The sequence below is a fragment of the Phyllostomus hastatus genome, unplaced genomic scaffold (genome assembly GCF_019186645.2).
Source record: "Phyllostomus hastatus isolate PE091 unplaced genomic scaffold, TTU_PhHast_1.1 phas_scaffold_11, whole genome shotgun sequence".
NCBI classification, from domain to species: Eukaryota; Metazoa; Chordata; class Mammalia; order Chiroptera; family Phyllostomidae; genus Phyllostomus; species Phyllostomus hastatus.
In genome coordinates this window covers 2,337,666-2,358,063 of record NW_025334005.1, presented here as the reverse complement: position 1 = coordinate 2,358,063, position 20,398 = coordinate 2,337,666, and the positions used below count along the sequence as shown (strand labels likewise).

Below are 20,398 nucleotides of genomic sequence, written 5' to 3'. Positions count from 1 at the left end.
TCCCCCTCCGTCACAAGGAGGGACTGTGACCCCCAGAGCACCCCTTCTCTCTTGCCCCCATACCCTGCATGGGCTGCTCCCTCCATGTGGGGCACTCCCCCCTGACCCACCTGACTGTGCGTCTCACTCTGTCTTCAAGACTCCGGTGGTCCCTCTCTTCGGAAGGGCTTCCTGACCGCCCCCCTCCATCTAGGGGAGGGGCTGCTCTTCCCTCCAATCATCCCCCTGCCGGTCCCCACCTCTGCTGTAGCTCTTACTACTCAGATGCCCTGCCTGTCTCCCATTCTAGGCATGGGCTTCTCGGGGTAGGGGCTTCATCTGAAACGGTTCAGTGTCCCCAGGCCCTGGACACACAGGGACCGGCGGCGCTGGTTAAATAAGAAGAATCACTCATCTACGGCACCACCCATGCGCTGGACCTCCATCTAAACTCTGTGTAGATGGAAGATTCCAGGGCTTTCCCCAGACCCTGCCACAGCCAGAAGTGACACAGGTGGTCACCCACCTGCAGTGAAACTTCCTGGAGCTGGCAGGGGAGGGCAGACAGGGCTTGGCAGCGCTGGGGACCGACCCACCTCACCCCATTCCTCCCGGGCCTGAAACGCCTGGCAGGGAGACTGGGATGGACTATGTCTGCAGAGCCCTTGGAGAAACGCTCATTCATTCATTCATTCATTCATTCCCCCCGCCCCCCCCCCTCAAAAGTCGCTGGCTTCTGCTCCGTTCCCAACCTGTACTGGGCACCTGGAACCCAGTTCCCGCCCCCACCAAGCTGGTAGGCCAACATGGCCGACCCTTTCCCTGGGAAGGTGGGCCAGGTGCCTCCTCCTGCCCTGCTCACACCCTACACACACTGTCCTCGTCCGGCTGCCTCCCTCTCCTGCCCCGCCCCCAGACCAGAATTCCCTCCCGAGGATAGAGACTTGAGTCTGGATCCACCCCAGCTGTGGTCTTAGCGCCGGCACACAATAGGTGCTTAAGAAATCTTTCTTTAGTGGCTGAATGGGATGGGAGGGGAAGGGCCGGCGGCCAGTCGCCACGCCTGGTCGCCCCGCGCGCCCCGATCCCGGCCGGCCGGGGCCTCTCACCTGGGCGCCCCAGCCGCCCGCCCGCCCCCTGCCCGGCTCGCACTTCCTCCCGCCGCCCCGCCCCTTCCACATTCCTGCCCCGCCGGGCCTTCCCCGCGCCGGCCTTCGCCGCAACCCGGCCGGACGCCGCTCCGCGCCCGGCCCCTCGGCCGGCCCCGCGATGAAGGCGTCCCAGGCCGCGGAGGAGGAGGCGCCCCTAGGCGCGCGGTCGGTCAAGGTGGTCCTGGTGGGCGACGGCGGCTGCGGGAAGACGTCGCTGCTGATGGTCTTCGCCGAAGGGGCCTTCCCTGAGGTTAGTGCCAGAGCCCCCCCCGCCCCGGGCACAGCGCCCACGGCTGTGCGCGCATCCCCGCCGGGCCACGGCCACGCACGGGCTCTTGGTGTGCCCCGTCTGCGCTGGAGCTGTCGGCGCCCACGGCTGTGCGCGCACCCCCGCCTGGCCGCGGTCCTGCAGGGGCTCCTGTTGTGCCCCGTCAGGACGGGAGCTGCCCAGGAGGTGTGCCCCTGGTAGCCTCCAGAGGGGTGCCCCCGCAGAGTGTGCTGAGGGGGGCGGTGGATCGAAGGCAGTTCTCACCTCGCCATCCATCGGGAGTGGGGGCCTCCGTGATGTCATCTGGGAGGATGGCACCGAGCTGGGAGGGGTGTCCCAGGGCAACCTGGCTCGGAGCAGGTCCCAAGGGAGCACTTCGTGGCACTGCATGGCTGAGGGAAGCCGACCTCTAGAGCCAGACTTCCTGGGTTCGAATCATGCCTTTGCCATTTACAGCTGTGTGCCCTTGGGTAAGCGCCTTACCCTCTCTGTGCCTGTGCCTGCCACCCAGGGTTCACTGCCAAGAGTGAGTGCGTACAGGTCAGGCGTTCGGCTCAGGACCTGCAACAGGAAAGTGCTCCCTAAAGATAGCAAATGTCCTTCTTGGGAAAATCATCTTTTCTTCCCCTGCTTTGCTCCTACCATGGACATCCCCTGAGCTCTGCCCTGGAGGATAAAAGCTCACCAGACTCGAGTCAGACAGCTGGTTGGCACCTCGGCACCCCTCTCGAGCTGTGTGGCCCTCAGTAACTTGCTTAGCCTCTCTGCGCCTCCGATTCCTCACACAGCCTCATGGGGAGGAGGGAACCAGGGAGGAGGGAACCAGGGCGGTGGGAAGGTAGAATTCCAGTAAGGCTGAGGGATGACCCTGCGTGGTGCCTGGCATGTCCTGGGTGCTTGGCCATGCTGACCGTCGGTCCTTCACCAGCACGCTCACTGACTGTCCCGGCAGACTTGCCAGGCCCCAGGACAGGGGCTGGACCCACCCACCGGCCACCTCTCAGCCCAGCTCTCCCGGGAGCCGAGGGTTTGCTCTCGGCGTCTCTTCTCCCTCCTGCCTCTCCCCGCTCCCTGCCCGCCGGGGTTGTTGTGTAGGCGCTGGGGAGGCGGCCGGGGGAGGCAGGGGCGGCCGAGCCTGCCCAAAGCCCGGACCTTTCTTTCCACTGTGGCGGCATCCAGCAGACTCTTGCGGTTTACGGAGCTGACGTCACCTCCTTTGGCCACATATTTTTTCAAGTCACATTTTTTTGTTAAGTTGTGGGAACTGTGTTTCCGGGCCCCCAGATGCTGCCCACGGGAACCCAGCAATTGTGGCTTATGGGGGAGAGCACTGCAGAGAGGCCAGGCCGGCGGGCCCCAAGAGAGGGGCTGGGGCTGGGAGCGGCCGTGCCTCACCACCAGCGTCCGGGGCTCTGAGCCCAGTGTCCCTGGAGCCGAGACCCATCACGGTGTCGAAGGTGACAGTGTGGACGTGGGCACCTCACGGCCGATGAGATGTGCACTGAAGGACACACTGGGGCTGGTCAAGGGCAGGACGGGCACGTTCGTCAACTGAGGGACGGACCCGGCCTTGTCCGGGCTCTTCCCTGTTTGGGGACCCTGATTCCCAGGGATCCCTCTGCCTCCAGGCACAGGAGAGTCGCCTTCATTTAAAAGGAACAAAAGGTCCACGAGTTGGAAAGGCTGAGGCCAGCCAGCCGGGGTCTGGCCTTAAGCGGCCGTGCTGGCTTAGAACCCAGGTCTCCCTGCTCTCCGCAGCTCCCTGTGCCCTGCCTGCTGGACCCAGCCTTCTCCTGCCTCTGGACGCCTCCTCCTGGCAGCCCTCCAAGCCCAGAGAGCCAGGAGCTAGGAGACTGGGGGCTCCATCTCTTAGCCGTCCTGTCTGCAGCAAAGAGCAGAGAGCAGGCTGGGATTTGGAGGGTCCTCAGCGACTTTTGTCTGGTTGTGCCCCAACCTTGGGTTCAGAGCAGGGGGAGTTGGAGGAAAAGAACTCCTGCAGCAGGGGGGACTCCTGGGTGACATCTGAGACAGCAACCGTCCCCACAGGGCCAAAGCCCAGGGACCCCACAGCAGCATGACAAGGGACAGGACAGGGACCAGCTGAGTCTTCCTGGTCCACAAAGGGACTGCCGTGGGCGTGCTGCTCAGGGAAGCCCCTGGCTCCCCTCTCGGGGGCTACGGCCCCTGTCCCGTCATGACCCGGGTGCCTGGCTGTACGCCCCCTGAGGGCAGACCCAAGCCTGAGTCACCTCTGCCCTGGTCTAGCCTGGCCCAGCCCTGCCTCTCTGGCTGAGGACAGCTCAGCAGACAAAGATTAGGTGCTTCTGGTCCTGTGGGCAGAGAGTGACCCTGCCTGGCGGTTCAAAGACCACGACGGAGGATGTAGACAGAGTCTCCAGAAAGACATTCCAGAGCAGGGGCAAGGGTCGCGACAATGACGAACCAGAGGAGCAACCCGGCCCCACGTCGTGGACTGGGGCTTTCCGGCTCACTCCCGGCACAAGGGGCTGGAGTTGGTGCCCCGCCCCCCCCCCCCCGCTGAAGCAGGTGAAGCGCTGGGTGGCACACTGCCCCTCCGGTCAGGAGGGCCCTGCGCGGGACCTCTCTGCCGTGAGTGGGTGGCCAAGCGGGGAGCCCAGCAGGCGTCGGTGCCCTCCCGCTACAGGCTGGTGGGGGGAGGGGCACACACCAGAGGGATAGACAGTGGCTGGTGTGGACACTGTGCCTGGCAGCCAGCTGTCGAAGTGGCTGGCGCTGATGCTGGACCTCACCTGCCCGCCGGCCTTCCCCGTCACACTGTGAGGTGACGCACTTCTCCTTGAACCAGCGAGGAGACTGGCCGAAGGTCACGCAGGCGGTGGGTGTCGGAGCCAGTGCTAAGCTAGACATAGCTGATTCCAAGGCACCATGTCACACTGTCCCCCACCAGGCAGAGGGCCGTGGGCAGGCAAGGGGGGTGGGGAGGCACGCGGAGGCTCTTCTGTTCCGGTTAGTAGAGGGGGTGAGAGAGGCGACGAGAGTCCAGGGCGGGCTGAACCCCTGCCCCAGGGTCATCCGCACGTCTCCCTCTGCCCCAGCCTCCCGCTCTGGGGCTCGCCTTTCCCTTCACCTTCGCCCGACAGCTCCCCCAGCGCCCTGGGGGACAGCACCTCCCCAGACCTACCAGGAGGCGCCTGCCCTTCCCAGAGGCCAGGGCCTGACTCTCTGAGGCCCGGCCACACAGCGCGGGCAGTGGGGGCAAGGACCGGGCCTTTGGGGCCGTCGCCCTACTGACTGCCCCTGAGCAAGTGAGTGAGGCCTGGGGAGCCAGCTGTCACAGTCCCGCGTGCCCCTCTGGGCAGCTTGTGTGACAGAGTTTTGAAAACCTCCTCACCTGTCGCTCAGACCTCATCTGTAAAAGCCCCCCCCCCACCCCCGGCCGCTTGATTCCTGCGTACAAAACTCGTCCTCTTTCCACTCACCCCCCCGACCCCCCCTTTACGGAGAGGGAGCGAGCTCCAGGCCGGGACAGGGCACTGTGGCCCCGGGTGATCTCCCTCGGAGCCCGGACAGGGCAAGCGAGAGGCGGACGTCATCAGGGGCCGTGGGAGGGGGTCCCAGAGGAGGAGGTGGCGTTGGCAGGGGGCCTCGGCGGGACTGGGAGGGGATGAGAGGCGGAGAAGGGACCCACACAAGGACACACTCTAGGGCCAGCGCTGAGCCTGCTTTATGCCGGGCGCTGGGGCTTGTCCGTGTCCTGCGCCCGCGGTCCAGAACTGGCCCCGGGGGAGGGTGTATGACCCGATACATGAATGAATGAACGAGCGAACTAACAACGGCAGGTTAACGTCCTTCCAGGAGGAGGGGACAGCGTGAGGGAAGGCTCAGAAATGGGACAGCCCCCCCCGTCCGAGGGGACAAAGATAAAAATAACGGTGGCCGGCACGGGTGGAATGTTTATTTTGTGCCGGGCTCTGTGCTAAAGGCTCTGCGTGGAGCACCTCGCGGAAGCCTTGCAGCAGCGCGCTGTGGCGGGCGCTTCTAATACCCCGCTTTGCGTCCGCGAGGTTGGGGGGCGGGAGAGGCCTCCGCCCTGCCGGCACACAGCTAGCAAGCAGCGGCTCCGGGCCTCGGCCCCACCAGACCACTTCCAGAAACTACCGCGTGCGGCCCGACTCCCAGTGAGGGTGGTGCCGCAGGCCTCCCTGGGCCCCGGCCTGCGCGCGGCCGGCCTACCCCCCTTCCGAAGTCGTCCTCACCGCCTCTCCTGGCCCCCTTCTTCCTCAGAGCTACGCCCCCACGGTGTTTGAGCGGCTCACCGTGAATCTGCAAATGAAGGGCAAACCCGTGCACCTGCAAATCTGGGACACGGCAGGTGGGTGTGCGGGGCTGGGGGAGGTACAGGGTGGGAAGAGGGGCCCCGGAGGGTGGGAACCAAGCCCCACCCCCTTCCTTCTGAACCGGCAGGCCGACCAATCGCCAAAGGACAGGTGTGGGCGGGGACTGGGACCCCCGGAACTGAACCCTTCTTGCTTCTGAGCCTGGGTCCACGGCCTCCCCGACCCCAGGGCCGCCCGACGTGTTCTGGAGACGAGGGAGAGGCCAGAGCTCTTGGCTCTCAAGGGGTGGACTGTTCCTAGACTCAGCGTTCCACCCTGGCTTCTGCTTCTGCAAGATCTGCCTGACCTTGACCTCTTCCCTCTAGCCTGCTGACCTTGCCCTCACGACGGCTCAGAGTCAGATTCACATCAGAGCTCAAAGCTAACCGCAGAGAGCCCCAGCAGCCTCCTCACCGTGCATGGGCAAAGATGTCTTTGCCGGAGTCCCTCCCGCCTCTCTCCCCTCCCCCCTGCAAGCCCAGGGCAAAGCAGGCTTCTCAGTGATGGCCTCGGCCCCTCCAAACTGGGCCTGCGCCTTGCCCCAACCTTCCAGAACAGGGATATCCCAGCAAGGGGCCTCACACAGGCCGGGGCTGGCATGTCCTGCAGGCAGGCCAGGGGACACTGCCCCAAGGGTGACATTCATGCGGAATGGCAATCTAAGACCCTAATCCAGACACACACACACACTCAGTCTGGTGGTGTCCCCGGCGCGGTGCCGGGGAGGTGTGGACAGTGGGCAGGGGATCTGGAGAGTGACCTCACCCGTTCTACCAGGACAAGTCGACTATGACCGCCTGCGGCCCCTGTTCTACCCTGACGCCAGCGTCCTGCTCCTTTGCTTCGACGTCACCAGCCCACACAGCTTTGACAACGTCTTTAACCGGGTAGGCACTTGCGGGGGAGGGGAAGGCACGGCCCCCACGGCCAGGCCACACTGCTCCACCCCCACTCTCGGCCCAGCGGACTGTCCACGCTGAGCAGGCCCCAGCGACATCCTCGCCGGTGCCTTCGGCAGCAACTTGCTGGAGGTGCCACTGGGATTCGGCGGGTGGGAGGGTCTGCCCTCTGGCTCCTGGTCCCGCGCCCCTCACCGGCTTGCTGCTGCAGACTCAGAACACAGTGGCCCCTGCCGGAGGATGCTGGGTGACCCAGAGGCCTGGATCTCCCCAGCCTGGGCCTGGCCAAGGCCACATCAGCTGTCGGCTCCCAGCAGCTCGCAGCCCCATCTGAGCGCTTGCCCCACAGCGGGCCTACGGGATGCCCCCCAGTTATGTCAGGGGTCCAGAAGCTACACACAGGGGTCAGGGCCTCTGTGCATGGCGTTCCAGGGCTCCTTGGGGTGTCAGCAATAACCACACACCGATGGGGGCGGCATTAGAACTCACCTCGTGCCAGGCCCTGTTCCGGGCACACATGCATTTACTTATCTAACCCCCTTCAACCTCAGGGGGCAGAGACTATCACTGCCCCCAGACTGGATCACTTTCTCCAAGAAGCACATCTCTGGAAGTGTAACACGGGGATTTGAACCCAAGCATCCTGCTTCATGCAGTCATTCAGAAGTATTGACCGAGTGCATCTATGTGCTGGGCGCTATTCTAGGCACCGGGGACCAGGCTCAGTGGTGGTGGCTGGGACCGGGGTGCTAGGAGAGGGGGTGGTGAGCGGTGGGGGGATATTGAATCTGTCTGAGAGGTAAAGCCGTCAGCATTTGCAGGTGGTTTGGACGTGGGTGGGAGAGAGACACTTTAGCCAGAGTAGCCGGAAGGGGGGCTTGCCGTTTCTCAAGATGAGAAGGCACAAGCTAGCAGTAGGGAGGTGGGAGGCGGGGGCCTGCTGGGCATTCCGGGGCAGGTGGCAGGTAGGCAGGGGGGAGTCTAAGCCTGCTGTTCCCGGGAGAGGGCTGCGCCTGGCCCATCCATTCAGGAGCTGCTAGTGTGAAGGAGCCACGGACTTGGGGCAGCCACCTGGAGGTCACCTGAAGGGCAAGAGCAGCTAGAGGAGAGGCAAGCCCACAGCTTGGGGGTGGGGTTGCTGGTAAGGCCCAAGAAGAACCAGAAGAGTGGGGTCCTGGGGCGAGGCTCAGACCGGGTCTCGGAGGAGAGCACGACGGCCCTGGCATCAGGGCTCAGGCGGGATGAGGGCTGAGGACTCCATTTGGGCTTAGCAAGGCGGAGACCCTTTGGGAGAGCAGTGTGGCGGAGGGCTAGGGTGTGGGGAAGCTGCGCAGGACCCCACACGGGCCCCACGTGGCTCCAGGAGCTAGCTGGGCGGGTGCCGAGTTTTCCTGAACGGACACACAGGGCAGGCACGCAGTCCGGGACAAACAGAGCCTTGTCTCCAGACTCCCGGCTCCCGGTTCGTCATCCAGGCTGAAATAACCTGGAGCCTCACATTCCAAAGAGCAGCTGACTCAGGATGAGAGCGCTCCCTCCCACGGGCGAGCAGCTGCTGTAAGCACGTAAGCTGCTTTGTCTTTACAGGATCGCTCCCCGGCTTACACGTTTCACCCGGCCGGGGAGGCGGGGTCCTGGGCCCCGACCTCCAATCCTGCCAACTTCCCGTCGTGGCACCGCGCCCAGTCCCATAGCCTCTCTCTGGGCCTCAGTCGCCACACGTGTGCCATGGGATTCATTGGAAGTTGCTCCACAGGGGCCTGGGGGTTAAAGCGTTCACAGGTGTGACGTCTCAGAGCTGGCACAGAGCGGGGCTCCCCGGACGCTGGCTGTGCTGCTGCTCCAGCTGCCTGGGGAGCAGGAGGAAGGCCCGTTCTCCCCTCCGCGGAGAGGGCAGCTCCCCCGGTGCTGACACCCACCCCCACCCCCGCCCCCTTCCCCACAGTGGTACCCAGAGGTGAATCACTTCTGCAAGGAGGTGCCCATCATCGTCGTGGGCTGCAAGACCGACCTGCGCAAGGACAGGTCCCTGGTGAAGAAGCTGCGGAAAAATAGGTTGGAGCCCGTGACCTACCACAGGGTAGGAAACCCAGCCCAGGGGCAGGAGTGCTGGGAGAGGGGACCGCCGGGACACGTGCACCATACAGGGTGCCGGGTGTCCGGCACACACAGGGTGTGGGGGGCAGGGTAGGGGTCTCCTTGCGGGCAGCCCTGGGTCAGAGGCAGCTGGTGCTTGGACGAGGTCCCTAGAACACTCGGGAAGGTTCTGCCCCTGGAAGGGAGACCCAGTGATGGCCACCTCAGACAGTCCTACCCACCCACATCACAGGCGGGGGACCTGCGGCCCACAGAAGACCCTCAGCTCCTCAGTCTGCAGGTCCCTCCCTGCGGCACCCCTGGGAAGTTAGTAGTACCTTGAGAGGCAGAGACCCAGCCCAGAACCGAGGCAGGAAACCCAGTGCAGCCGTGCGGGCGCTTGGTCAAGCCAGGGGCACCCTAGAAAAACTCACCTGCTTTCGCGCTGGAGACTCCGGAGGATGGTGGCGGAGAGGGCCGCGGGGAGGCTGGGCGTGAGGTGCCCCAGCAGCCCCCGCTCACGGCTGCCGGTCCCCTCTCCCTGTCAGGGCCAGGAGATGGCCAGGTCCGTGGGTGCGGTGGCGTACCTCGAGTGCTCCGCGCGGCTCCAGGAAAACGTCCACGCAGTCTTCCAGGAGGCGGCCGAGGTGGCCCTCAGCAGCCGCAGTCGCAACTTCTGGCGGCGGATCACCCGGAGCTTCTGCGTAGTGACCTGAGGGCGCGCCGGATCCCCCAGCCCAGATGGCCCCGGCAGCTCAGGACGGAGCTGGGCCGTGACCTATTGCCCCCTTGGTTAGACTGCGCCCTGTTCCCAGGCTGTGACCGAACTGCCCCTCAAACAGATGATCACCACAGAGGCTGCGCCCTGGACCCTGGGGCTGAGGTCCCCCGGCTGAAGCAAAACCCCTCTGTGGCCTGAGAAAGGGACTTCCCGGGTTCACCAGCCCTGCGGAGGTCTAGTCCCGGAGTCCCCTGGAATCCAGGCACCCCAAACTCGCAGCCTTGCAGCCTGGCGCCACCTCGCGGCTGTTCTCGGGGCTGCACCTGGCGGTCCTAGGGCCACCACCTCCCCCACTGTGATCAGAACTCACACCTCGCCCCTTCTCCCTTCACCCCGCCCTTACCAGTGTTAACTGTAATGACTAAAATGACATCACCTTTCAGCTGTGGCATGTCTTTTTTTAAAAAAAAAATGTCTTGATTTGAGAGAGAAACATCCATTTGTTGTTCCACTTATTTATGCATTCATTGTTTGATTCTTATATGTACCCTGACTCAGAATTGAACCCTCAACCTTAGCCATCTGGACGATGCTCTAACCAACTGAGCTACCCTGTGAGGGCCACCACGCCTCTTGTTTCGAAATGCCTGTACACACGTGTTCCAGGTTGGATAAGAGCCCCTCCCATGTAGGTCCCAGAGCCGGGCTGCCTGGCTCCAAGCCCTGCCCTCGGCCCCACCCTTAGCTTCTCCCCTTCACTTTCTTTCTTTCTTTTTTTTTTTAAGATTTTATTTATTTATTTTAGTGGGGGAAGGGAGGGAGAGAAAGAGAGAGAAACATCAATGTGCGGTTGCTGGGGGCCATGGCCTGCAACCCAGATATGTGGCCTGACTGGGAATCGAACCTGAGACACTTTGGTTCACAGCCTGAGCTCAATCACTGAACTATCCCAGCCAGGGCTTCCCCTTCACTTTCTCTGAGAGCTCTGGCACCATTTGGCATTGTCCTGTCTGTGTCCCCACGGGAGGGCCAGCTTCCCTAGAGCACAGACTGGGTTCATTGGAATCCCTGTGCCTCAAACAGTGCCTAGCGTACAGGAAGCGCAGTCTCGGCCCCTGTGCCCCCAGAAGGAAGTCCAACTTCCGCAGCCGGGGACTTGGGCTCTCCTATATCTGACCGCGGCCCACCTTTTCCTTCCCCGTCCCCGCTGGACGCCCTGACACCTAACCCCCAGCCACACCCGGGGAGCACTAACACCCATAGCAGCCTCCGTGCCTCTGCTCAGTCCGTTCCTCCACCTCAGCACGCCCTTCCCCCCAGGCACTGTGCACCCACAGGCCCTTCTCCAGCAAGCCCTCGGATCTGCCGGCTTCCCCGCTCCCACCCCACTGCATCCACACCCTGAAGCATCCACCGTCCTGCTCAGGGCCCCTTGCCTACGAAACTGGGTTTTTCTTCCTGAGCCGTGGGAGAGGCCAGCTCGGACTCCTGAAGATGACAGGTCTGGTGGCGGGACCAGGTGTCTGGGAGGGTGGGAGGGGGGACCCGTTGGGCAGCTGCAGACGTCCAGAAACCAGGAACAAGCCACCGCATGTCAAGGCCAGGTGACTTCTCGCGGCGAGGATGGACTGCAGGAAGGGCGGGGACGCTGAGAGCGAGAGAAGAATGCTGGCCTCTTTCCTACAGGAGAAACTCCGAGAACGAGAGCCCCCTCTGGGCGCCGGGACTGGGAGAGGTGGGGATGTCAAATGACCGGTTTGCAGCTTCAGGCCCGATCCTGCCCGTGCGCCCCACGCAGCCCCGTCCCGGGTGTCACAGGCAGGCACAGCGAGTGGCAGCACTGGGAGACACCCGCCCACCGAGCAGCCAGGGTTGTTATTATCGGTGGTTGTTCCCCTCCTCCTCGCCAGCCAAACCGTGCAGCTCCTTGCAACCCGGCCTGGTGGGACGGGCGCAGACAGGTGGGAGTGGGGGAAGGCGAATCCCGGCGGCCAGTGGGGCTAAGAGCCACAAACCACAGTGCCTTCGTCCCTCCACACCACCTCCGCCTGGCCTTGGGCTGTCTGCCAGAAGGTGAGGGGTGGAGGTGGGGACCCCAAGTCATCTCCAGGACAGGCCACTCCCTGGCATCGTCGGGTGGCCAGGGCGGGGCGCACTCTGTCTGTGAGTCATGAAGCTTCCCTCTTTCCCTGTGCCTGGACAGCACCCTGGGCCCCACACGTGGGCGTGGGGAAGGGGTGGCAGCTGGCGGATCACCCCACTTCAGGTCACCTTCTTTGCCCCCAGGAAGTCATCCCAAAGCCACAGTGGGGCAGGGGTCAGGAACCAGCAAAGCCTGTGGCCCGGCTGAGGTTCAGAGAGGTCCAGAACTGAGTTGCTGACACCCACCCTACATGCCAGGGCTTGACCTCCAAGTTCAATGCTTCTGATTAAGGATTATGGAAAGTATATGGCAATTTCCTGGGTTCAAATCCCGGTCCTGCCATTGACCAGCTCTGTGACTTTGGAGGAGTCACTAGGGCTCTCTCTCTGTCAGTTTCCTTACATGGAAAATGAGGCGAAGGGTAGGACCGGCCTCCTGGCGAGTTGCATGAGCTCATGCCACTGGTGCTTATTCACTCAGTGTTAACTACGAACTGCAGTTACTAACTAGGAAACGAGGGCCATTACTCACGCCTCAAGGTTGTTGCAGGCTCTGCAGAGCAGCAGCAAGCATGGACGTGTTGGATGGGTGCTGGTCTCCTTTTCCCGATCTGGGTCACCACACCCCGGGAGGAGGAGGGAGGGAGCTCAGACCCTCCTGGTAACAAGGACGGGAAAGCCTCAGTGGGCCATGGACAGGGAGTAGGAGGCTATTCGTGGGGCCGGCAGGACCCTGGGCGTGGAGCCAGGGGGATGGACGGGAATCCCTCCAGGGTTCGTGTTCGCAGAGGAGACACCAAGCCTGGTCCCGTGCTGATCACAGGGGAGGGGAGGGGGGAGGTGACAAGGATGTGGTTTGTGCTTTCCAAGCCTCCATCCTCATGGGAGTTGCGATGTGGACACAAGCAACCGGGGAGGCGAGCGTCCAGTATTCGCTCCGCAGCCTGCTCCTGCCACGGAGAGAAACAGGAGGGGAGTAGAGACAGGGGGGCCAGGCAGGTGCTTCCCACTGAATGAAAGACACAGCCAACCCAGGGCTCCCCACCGCGCCGACGCCCCTGCAACCCGGTTGTTCTAGGACCCTCGCTCCTTTCTGGCCGGGCCCCGTAGGGGACAGTCTGCGCATCCTGCCTCATTCTGTCCTTACCATCCCTTACTTGACAGACGAGAAAACACGTTTAGAGAGCCAACGAGCAGGACAAAAGGCAGCGAGTGGCAGAGCTGGGCACCCGGACACAGCAGGAGATGGGACTCCGGGCTCCTGACCTCCCCTGGGCACTGGCCGACAGCTGGGCCTCCACCAGCAGAGGGCAGCAGGGCCCAGGAAGAGGAGCCTTCCCCCAGCCAGGGGAGGCCGGCCTGCAGGCAGGCAGGCAGGCAGGCCGGCCAGGTGATCAGATCTGCCCCAGCTCGCCTTCGTGTCCTGGGGCACTTTGGGGACACATCACTCCCACTGGCTGCTACCCACTGAGTGATGCCCACCCCGCGGTTGTGCTGCAGAAAAAAACAGCCTCGGAATGGCCACGGGATCTGATCATTCCGGCCAGTCTGGGCGCGCTGTCCCGTTTGTTCTGGCTCTAGGTCAGAATCTAAGGTCCAGATCCTGGCCCTACAATGACCACCTTGCAGGGTTAGGGTCAAGTTTGTGGGCCGGAGTGAGATCAAAGGAAACAGCCAAGCCGCTCCGAGGGGGCCGCATAACCCAGGTTCACTTTTTACTTTATGCTGCACCTGGGCGGCAGGTGGGGACTGAGGGCTCTCGGGCCCTGCTCTTCTCCCCTGAAACTTCTACGCCGGAATTTGTGACCCAGTTCAGAGAAATGATCGAAACTCTTCAAGAATGTCAAGGAACCCCAGGGTGTGCTCCCTGAATGTAAAGCGCTGCGAGCCGGCACCTGGGGCCAGAATTATTGCAGGGGTGGGGGGTGGGGGGCCGGTGCGAGCAGCAGGAGGAGGAGAGAAGGGAAGAGGGGGACCTGGAGGACCCCGGCACCTTCCTGCCGGAGAACCAACCCGCATGGAGACCCACGGGAAGCGGCCGGGAAAGTTTCAAAATTTTCTTCTCCGTGGACTCCCAACAGCTGAAGGAGCTGAGTCATGTGACAAAGCATAGTCACGTGACCCAGAGGTGACACACACACACACACACCCTCAGGGCTTCCCTCTGGCCCAACTATGTCACTTTAGACACCCGAGCTCTCCTTTCAGTTTCCCCAGCTCCAACTCCACCCCCTCACAGAAAGATGTGGCCAGATAAGGAGTACTTGACAATTGTCACGTACCCTAGGTTCCTCTAGGCAGCTCCACTCACCTCTGCCCCACCCCCGGGCCCGGCCGACACCACCTGACCACAGGGTGTTGGGAATGCCCCTGTCAACAACGGGAGATTCCTCTTCCTGGAGTCGCCAGCCCAACTCCCTCCTCCCGCTTGCTGGGCTCTCTTCCCGAGGGACTCGGCCGGCCGTCTGTCCTGTTTGCTGCATCCGTTGTGGTCGCTTCGGTTCAGCCACAACTCTTTGTTGAGCACTCACTGCAAAACCTGCCCCTGGACCCTCCCCATCTCTCCATGCTCCGTCCTCAGTGCAGCCTTGCTGGGAGGCAGCATCCTTCCCTTTGGGAAGCTGGGCCACCCAAGCGACCCTCACTGTCCCCAGACCCCGGCAGCCAGGACTTCAGCAACAACCCTTGCTCCTGCTCTCTCCCAACCCCTACTCACGACTGTGAATCTGAGTCAAGAGACGAACGAAGAGGGATGTTTAAACTCATTGTGGTGACACTGGCAGTATTTTTTTTTCTTTAACAAGTGCCAGATGGTTCTAATATTAACTCATCCAACCCTCATAACCACGCTACTAGGTAGGTACAGTTATCAGCAGCCCTATTTTACAGATGAGGAAACTGAGGGGCTAAGAAACTTGTCCAATGTCACAAGCTAGCAAGAGATGGGTCTAGGATTCGAGCCTGGGCCCATTGCATGCGACACCCAGGCTGTGGGTGGGGGTGGCACACCAGCAGGCAGTGTCCAGCAGGGGAAACCTGGGCTGTGACAGCCTGTCTGCTCCCCAGCTCTGAGCGGTCCGGAAGCCTTCCCATCAGACCCTTTCCCGCCGGAAAACCAGCCCCTTCTGATGTTCACGCACTCTGAAGAGCTCAGAGCAGCTGAGATCCCGCATGAAGGAAAAACTGGAAGACATAGAAAACAGGATTTAAGCCCTGGCTGGTGCAGCTCAGTGGACTGACTGCCGGCCTGGTCTGGGAACCGAAAGTCGCCAGTTTGATTCCCAGTCAGGGCACCTGCCTGGCTTTTGAGCCAGATCCCCAGCTGGGGGCGAGTGAGAGGGAACCAGCCAATGTATCTCTCCCACATCATTGTTTCTCTCTCTTTCTCCCTCCCTTCCCCTCTCTCTACAAATAAATAAACTCTTTTAAAAAATAGAATTTAAAATACTCTGTTTCATGGTCAACCCAAATAAATGACTCGATATTTTCTTTTCTTTTTTCTAGGAAAAACTTTTGGGCAGTTGTAGTAGTCTCATTGTCGTCACACAGTTTTGAATTCTGCTCTTAACATGTTAGCCTAAACATCCCTATATCCCAAACAACTTGTGACTATCGTTTTTTTATTTTAGAATAATTTTAGATTTAAACAAGAATTACAAAAATATAGTCCCCAGAAACCCCTCACTTAGCTTCCTCTGTTAACATTCATTTATCAAAACTAAGAAATTAACATTAATAGCATTAATTGAATTCCAGACTTGTTTTCCCCGATTTTTTCACTGATATTCTTTTTTGTTGTTGTTGTTCCACAATCCAACCCAGGATACCATGGTGCATTTAGGTGAATATCATTTTATGTGGCTGCATATTATTTCATCTAGTGAATAACTAGAAAGTTTTTTTAAAGATTTTATTTATTTTTAGAGAGGGACAGGAGGGAGAAAGAGAGAGAGAAACATCAATGTGTGGTTGCTGGGGCCTGTGGCCTGCAACCCAGGCATGTGCCCTGACTGGGAACCGAACCTGCGATGCTTTGGTTCGCAGCCCGCGCTCAATCCACTGGGCTACCCCAGCCAGGGCGAATAACTAGAAAGATTTTTTAAAACCCGTTGGCTGTTGTACATTTATTTGCATTGTTTCTAGTTTTTCTGCTCTCAAGCTTATTTGAAAACATCAAATGCTATTCAAACAGGAGCCCTGCTAAGCAACAGAACTTGTAACTGCTCAACTGCCCTGCATCGCCCCCCCCCCACCGCCCACGTGAGCACGCACACACACAAACACACCCGCGGGCAGAAAAGGAAACCCAGGTTAGCAAACTCCCCCGAGGTGACACCGTGCTGGCGGGGTACAGGCTCAGGCCTGCCTGCTTCTGCATCCTGTCTGGAGTGACCGACTGTCCCCTACCTGAAATTCTGTCCCATCCAAGTGCTAGTGAGGCTGTTATTCGTCATTGTTCGAGGGAGCCTAGGAATCGGTAAAGCAGAGAAGAAAGGTTTTAAAGAGGGGAAAATTCTTCCTGGCTTTTTCCATGACACTCGTGGTTGCGGATACATTGACTTACTGTCAGTCAACGCGGCCAACCCAGTGGGCGGGGCCTCGGCTTCCTCTTGGGGAAAGTGGCGGCGAGGAGCGATCCTCCCAACAGGCTGGCTTGCAGGGCCCTGGCCCGCGGAGTGCCAGCAGGTGGGAGGCTAGCGGCGCGCCACGGAGGCCGCTCTGTCGTTAGAGGTGTCCCTGCAGCCTGAGAGCCAGCCCAAAGGGCAGCTCTGCAGTAGGACCTTTTGGGGGAGGGGGTGTTGCCTTCCTCTCCCACCACTCCGGTCTTGCGCTACTGTTTAGGGCTCGTCTCAAGGGTCGCCTGGGGTGGGCGATTATCTACCAGCTCACTCAGGGTTCCCAACAACCCTAACAAGGTGGGTGTTCTTAACACGGATGGGGAACGTGCAAGGCTTCCCGGGATCTGAACCCAGGAACTTCACGATCTTCACCGTTACACGGCACTGGACCCCCCTCACCCTGCGGCCGCAGCCTTCCCGGTCCTCCCGCCCCGCTGCCCTTCAGTCCTTCGCTCCAGCAGCCGGCCCCAGCGCTCCCCTACCCAACAGGGAGACCGAGAAGTGCCTGGAGCCGGCAGAGCAAGTGCTCCGGCGAAGAAAAAGAGGGAAGGCAGGAAAGAAGGAAGGAAGGAAGAGATGGGAGAGAAAATGAACAATTTCAGGAATAATTTTATTTTATATGAAAAGTTCATCAAAGCCCCAAATCCTAGCTAATCATGAGAGACACACCAAATGCCCACCGAGGGTGACGCCACGAACTACCTGACAGGTCCCCGTCAAAACTGTCAAGCTCGGGCCCTGGCTGGCGTAGCTCAGTGGATTGAGCGCGGGCTGCGAACCAAAGTGTCACAGGTTCGATTCCCAGTCAGGGTACATGCCTGGGTTGCGGGCCATGACCCCCAGCAACCGCACATGGATGTTTCTCTCTCTCTCTCTCTCTTTCTCCCTCCCTTCCCTCTCTAAAAATAAATAAATAAAATCTTTAAAAAACTGTCAAGCTCCTCAAAATTAAGGCAAGTCTGGGAAACGGTGAGAGCCCAGAGGAGCCAGGGGCTAGTGTGACACCCAAAGGTCCCATGGAGGCCTGGATGGTCTCCTGGGACAGGAGAGGACGTGAGGCATGGACTTCGACTAACTGCGTCAGCGCTCACCCATCCCTTCAACAACGGAGCCGGGCTGAGACACTACCCACAGGGAACACTGGGTGCAGGGGGGAGCGAGACTCTGTCCTGTCTTCACATTTTTCTGTAAGTCTGAAAGCTCTAAAATACAGAGGTTTTTTAGAAATGAATCCCGCAGGCCCTGGCCAGGTGGCTCAGTGGGGGCGAGCACTGATCCGATGGGCCAAGGTTGGGGGCTCCATCCCGGGTCCACGCACAGACAAGAATCAACCGGTGAGAGCGTACACTGAACAAGAAACTGATGTTTCCTTCTTCTTTCTCTCTTCCTCTCTCTCTCTAAAATCAGTCAATACAAAATATTTTAAACTTTTAATGAAAGTAGTCCTACCAGGAGCAACCTCCGGTGGCCGTTGGACGTCCTAGGATCTACGCTAGGGTAGGGCCGGTCATCTCAGCAGGGAGCCTCGAAACACTCTTGTCCTCGGGGCCTGAGCCCCCTGCGCCGCCAGGGCTTCCCGAAAGCTGCCGAGAAGGCAAGCCGGCTGAGGGCAGGCGCGAGAGGCCTTGCGACAGCCCCTCGGGGTCCCCCCACAGTGCAGGGAAGGTTCATTGAATGCGTGTGGGCTGTGTACGGCCTGGACTGCCCCGCATCCAGGCGAGACAGATAAGACGGATACGGTTCACACCTACGCGTGAAATTCAAGTTCGGGACTTGGAACACAGACCCAAAGGAAAGGGGGGGTGGACCTCCTGAGGTTTAAACAAATAGACTCCGGTAGCTGACAATAGAAATGTTAACAGCCTGTGATGGGTTTGTTCACACGTTTTTACTCTCCGGTGGTGCGGTGTATCTCCCAAGCCCAAGTGCCCTTAGCCCAGGAATTGGAGAAGCCGGTTAAATCAGTAAATTGTCCAAACTCGCTTTCGGATCAGATCTAAAAGCACTTCGGCGCAATGAGCTCATTTGGGAGCTCCAGGCCCTGCCCCTGAGCTGGCAGCCTGAGTGACCCTGGTTTCGAGGGCTCAGGACACCAGCCCCCGACTCCTGACCCAAGGTCTCTGGGTGGCAGGCCAAGCAGCTCCCAGGGCCTCCCCAAACTCACTGGCCCCTCCTCCCCCACTTCCCTGCCCGCCCCGCTCCGCCCCGCCAGCCTCCGCAGCAGAAAGGATTACGACAGGTATTAAAAAGGCTTTGGAGCTGGGCGGAGATCCCAGGTCACCCCCCTCATCAGGGAGGCAGGTCACTCGATGGGGCGCAGCTGTCCACCTGCCAGAAGGAGCCCCGATGCCCTCACTCACCTAGCCAGAGCCTCCCTGTGCCTCCCAAGTTCTGTTCAGTTCGGCCTCACAGGGCAGTGGTCTGTGGTCACCTGTGCTCGGGGTGGGGCCCCGGAATGGGGGGTCATGGCGGAGCTGAAGGAAAGGTTTTGGGCTCTGCCGGGTGGGAGGGCCTTGGAGAATTTCTGCAGCCCGGCCGAGGGTGGGGCAGAGCAGGGCGGGGGCCGCAAGCAGGACGGCCAGGCGGCACTGCAGACGCGCCTGCACGGAGGATGCTGAGGCACACGCCCAGGTCGGAAACAAGTCAGGGGCAGCACCGAGACCCTTCACTTTAGGAGCCAAGGCCCAATTTGTCCCCAACCCCAGCCCCCTTTCCCCCAGAGCTGCTCTGTCAGCTCCCACCAAGTACACACCTGACATCGTGGCCACTGAGAGCTGCGGGCAAGACCCGGACCAGATCTCCCTTCAGGAGGGGACCCTGCCCCCACAGCCATGTACGCCTTTTAGAAGAGTCTTTCGCGCCAGCCACACAAGCTGCCCTGAGCCCTTCTGAAAAGCCCACCTTACCTGCCCCAGCTCCCTCCTCCCCGCCCTGAAGAGGGCAGCTGCCCCCAGCCCCCCACCAAGTCCTCCAAACTGCAGGGGGAGGCTACCGGGATCCGAGGGAGACAGGGTCAGTGTGTCCGTGGGCACAGAGCAGACTTCCCGCTCCGCTCGGGGCCACCCTCGGCCGCCTGCCCCTTGGCTGCAGCCCTTGCAAACCCTCCCACCCTGGCCCTGTCTGGCACCGTCACTGAGGGGGTAGAAGAGAAGGCACCTTAACTCCCAGCCCGGGCTTTCTCTTGGAAGCCAGCAGAGCTTCGATTTAACAAACTTGCCTCCCGCCCGCCAGGGAGTATCTCAGGATAAAATGGAACAGAGCTTGAGTGGTGCAGTCCAAAGTATCTCCAGCCCTGACCAAGTGGCTCCGTTCTTTGGGCGGTGCCATCCTGCAAAGGGAAACATGGCCGGTTCGACTCCCGGCCAGGGCACATGCCCTGGTTGCGGTTCGGTCCCCCGTTGGGGGGTGAATGCGAGAGGCAACCAATGGATGTTTCTCATGGATGTTTCTCTCCCTCCACTTCCCTTCTTTATAAAGTTCATCACCTCAGTCCCCAAGGAGCCCAGCGTCGCCGCAGGCATAGCTAAGCCACGAAGGCTCAGGGTCACTCTGCTCAGATCTGTCACAAGGCCATGAGCGCCCAGGACCCAGCTGGTCCCAAGAGCACATCGATGCCAGGCATGACCAGAAACTGTTCACAGAAGGATCCTGACCACGTTGCCCTCCCTGCTGCCCAGGTCCCCCTCCTGAGCGGCTGTCACCCCATTGTGGCAGCGGTCACTTCCCTCCGCTGGACTGTGGTTCCATTTAAGAGAACGGGCAGTGTCTTCTTCACCCCTTGCAAACAAACCTCATGCTCGCTGCTGCCTGACAGGGCAACCCCCACATCGGGCTCCCGTGGACACATCTCATCCCGTGGCCCACAGCCGTGCCTGTCCCCGGCCCACGTTGCCAGACCCTAGCCTGGCACCCAGGGAAGCTCCTTCATCACCACGACCCTGCACCCCGCCCATGGCCGCCACCTTCCCGTTCGCCTTCCTGGGGGAGGCCCTCTGGGAAGGCGGCCGTCCTCCCCGAGTTTCTCTATGTGTCATTTATCTTGTCACACACATACATGCACATGCACGTGGCCTTTTGTATGTAAACAGTGCAGGAACATAACCTCCCTGCATTTTTATTTTTCTAATCCTCACCCCAGGACGTGTTTACTGATTTTAGAGAGGAAGAGTGAGAGAGAGAGGGAGG

The 20,398-nt window shown here is 60.7% G+C and overlaps 1 protein-coding gene across 1 annotated transcript; it reads left to right on the top strand.

Annotated features, from left to right (window-relative positions):
- Positions 1-1,172: 1,172 nt before the first annotated feature.
- Positions 1,173-9,894, top strand: RHOD (ras homolog family member D). Its single transcript, XM_045855123.1, has 5 exons — positions 1,173-1,380; positions 5,665-5,752; positions 6,534-6,643; positions 8,601-8,735; positions 9,280-9,894. Exons 1-5 carry the CDS (start codon positions 1,249-1,251, stop codon positions 9,445-9,447), a joined length of 633 nt encoding a protein of 210 aa, XP_045711079.1. The 5' UTR covers positions 1,173-1,248; the 3' UTR covers positions 9,448-9,894.
- The last annotated feature ends 10,504 nt before the right edge of the window (positions 9,895-20,398 follow it).

Excerpts from the sequence above, each read along its gene's own strand:
- RHOD (XM_045855123.1), top strand. The coding sequence starts at position 1,249 with ATGAAGGCGTCCCAGGCCGCGGAGGAGGAGGCGCCCCTAGGCGCGCGG. Across the intron at positions 1,381-5,664 it reads CCGAAGGGGCCTTCCCTGAG|AGCTACGCCCCCACGGTGTT; the intron begins GTTAGTGCCAGA and ends CTTCTTCCTCAG. Across the intron at positions 5,753-6,533 it reads GCAAATCTGGGACACGGCAG|GACAAGTCGACTATGACCGC; the intron begins GTGGGTGTGCGG and ends CCGTTCTACCAG.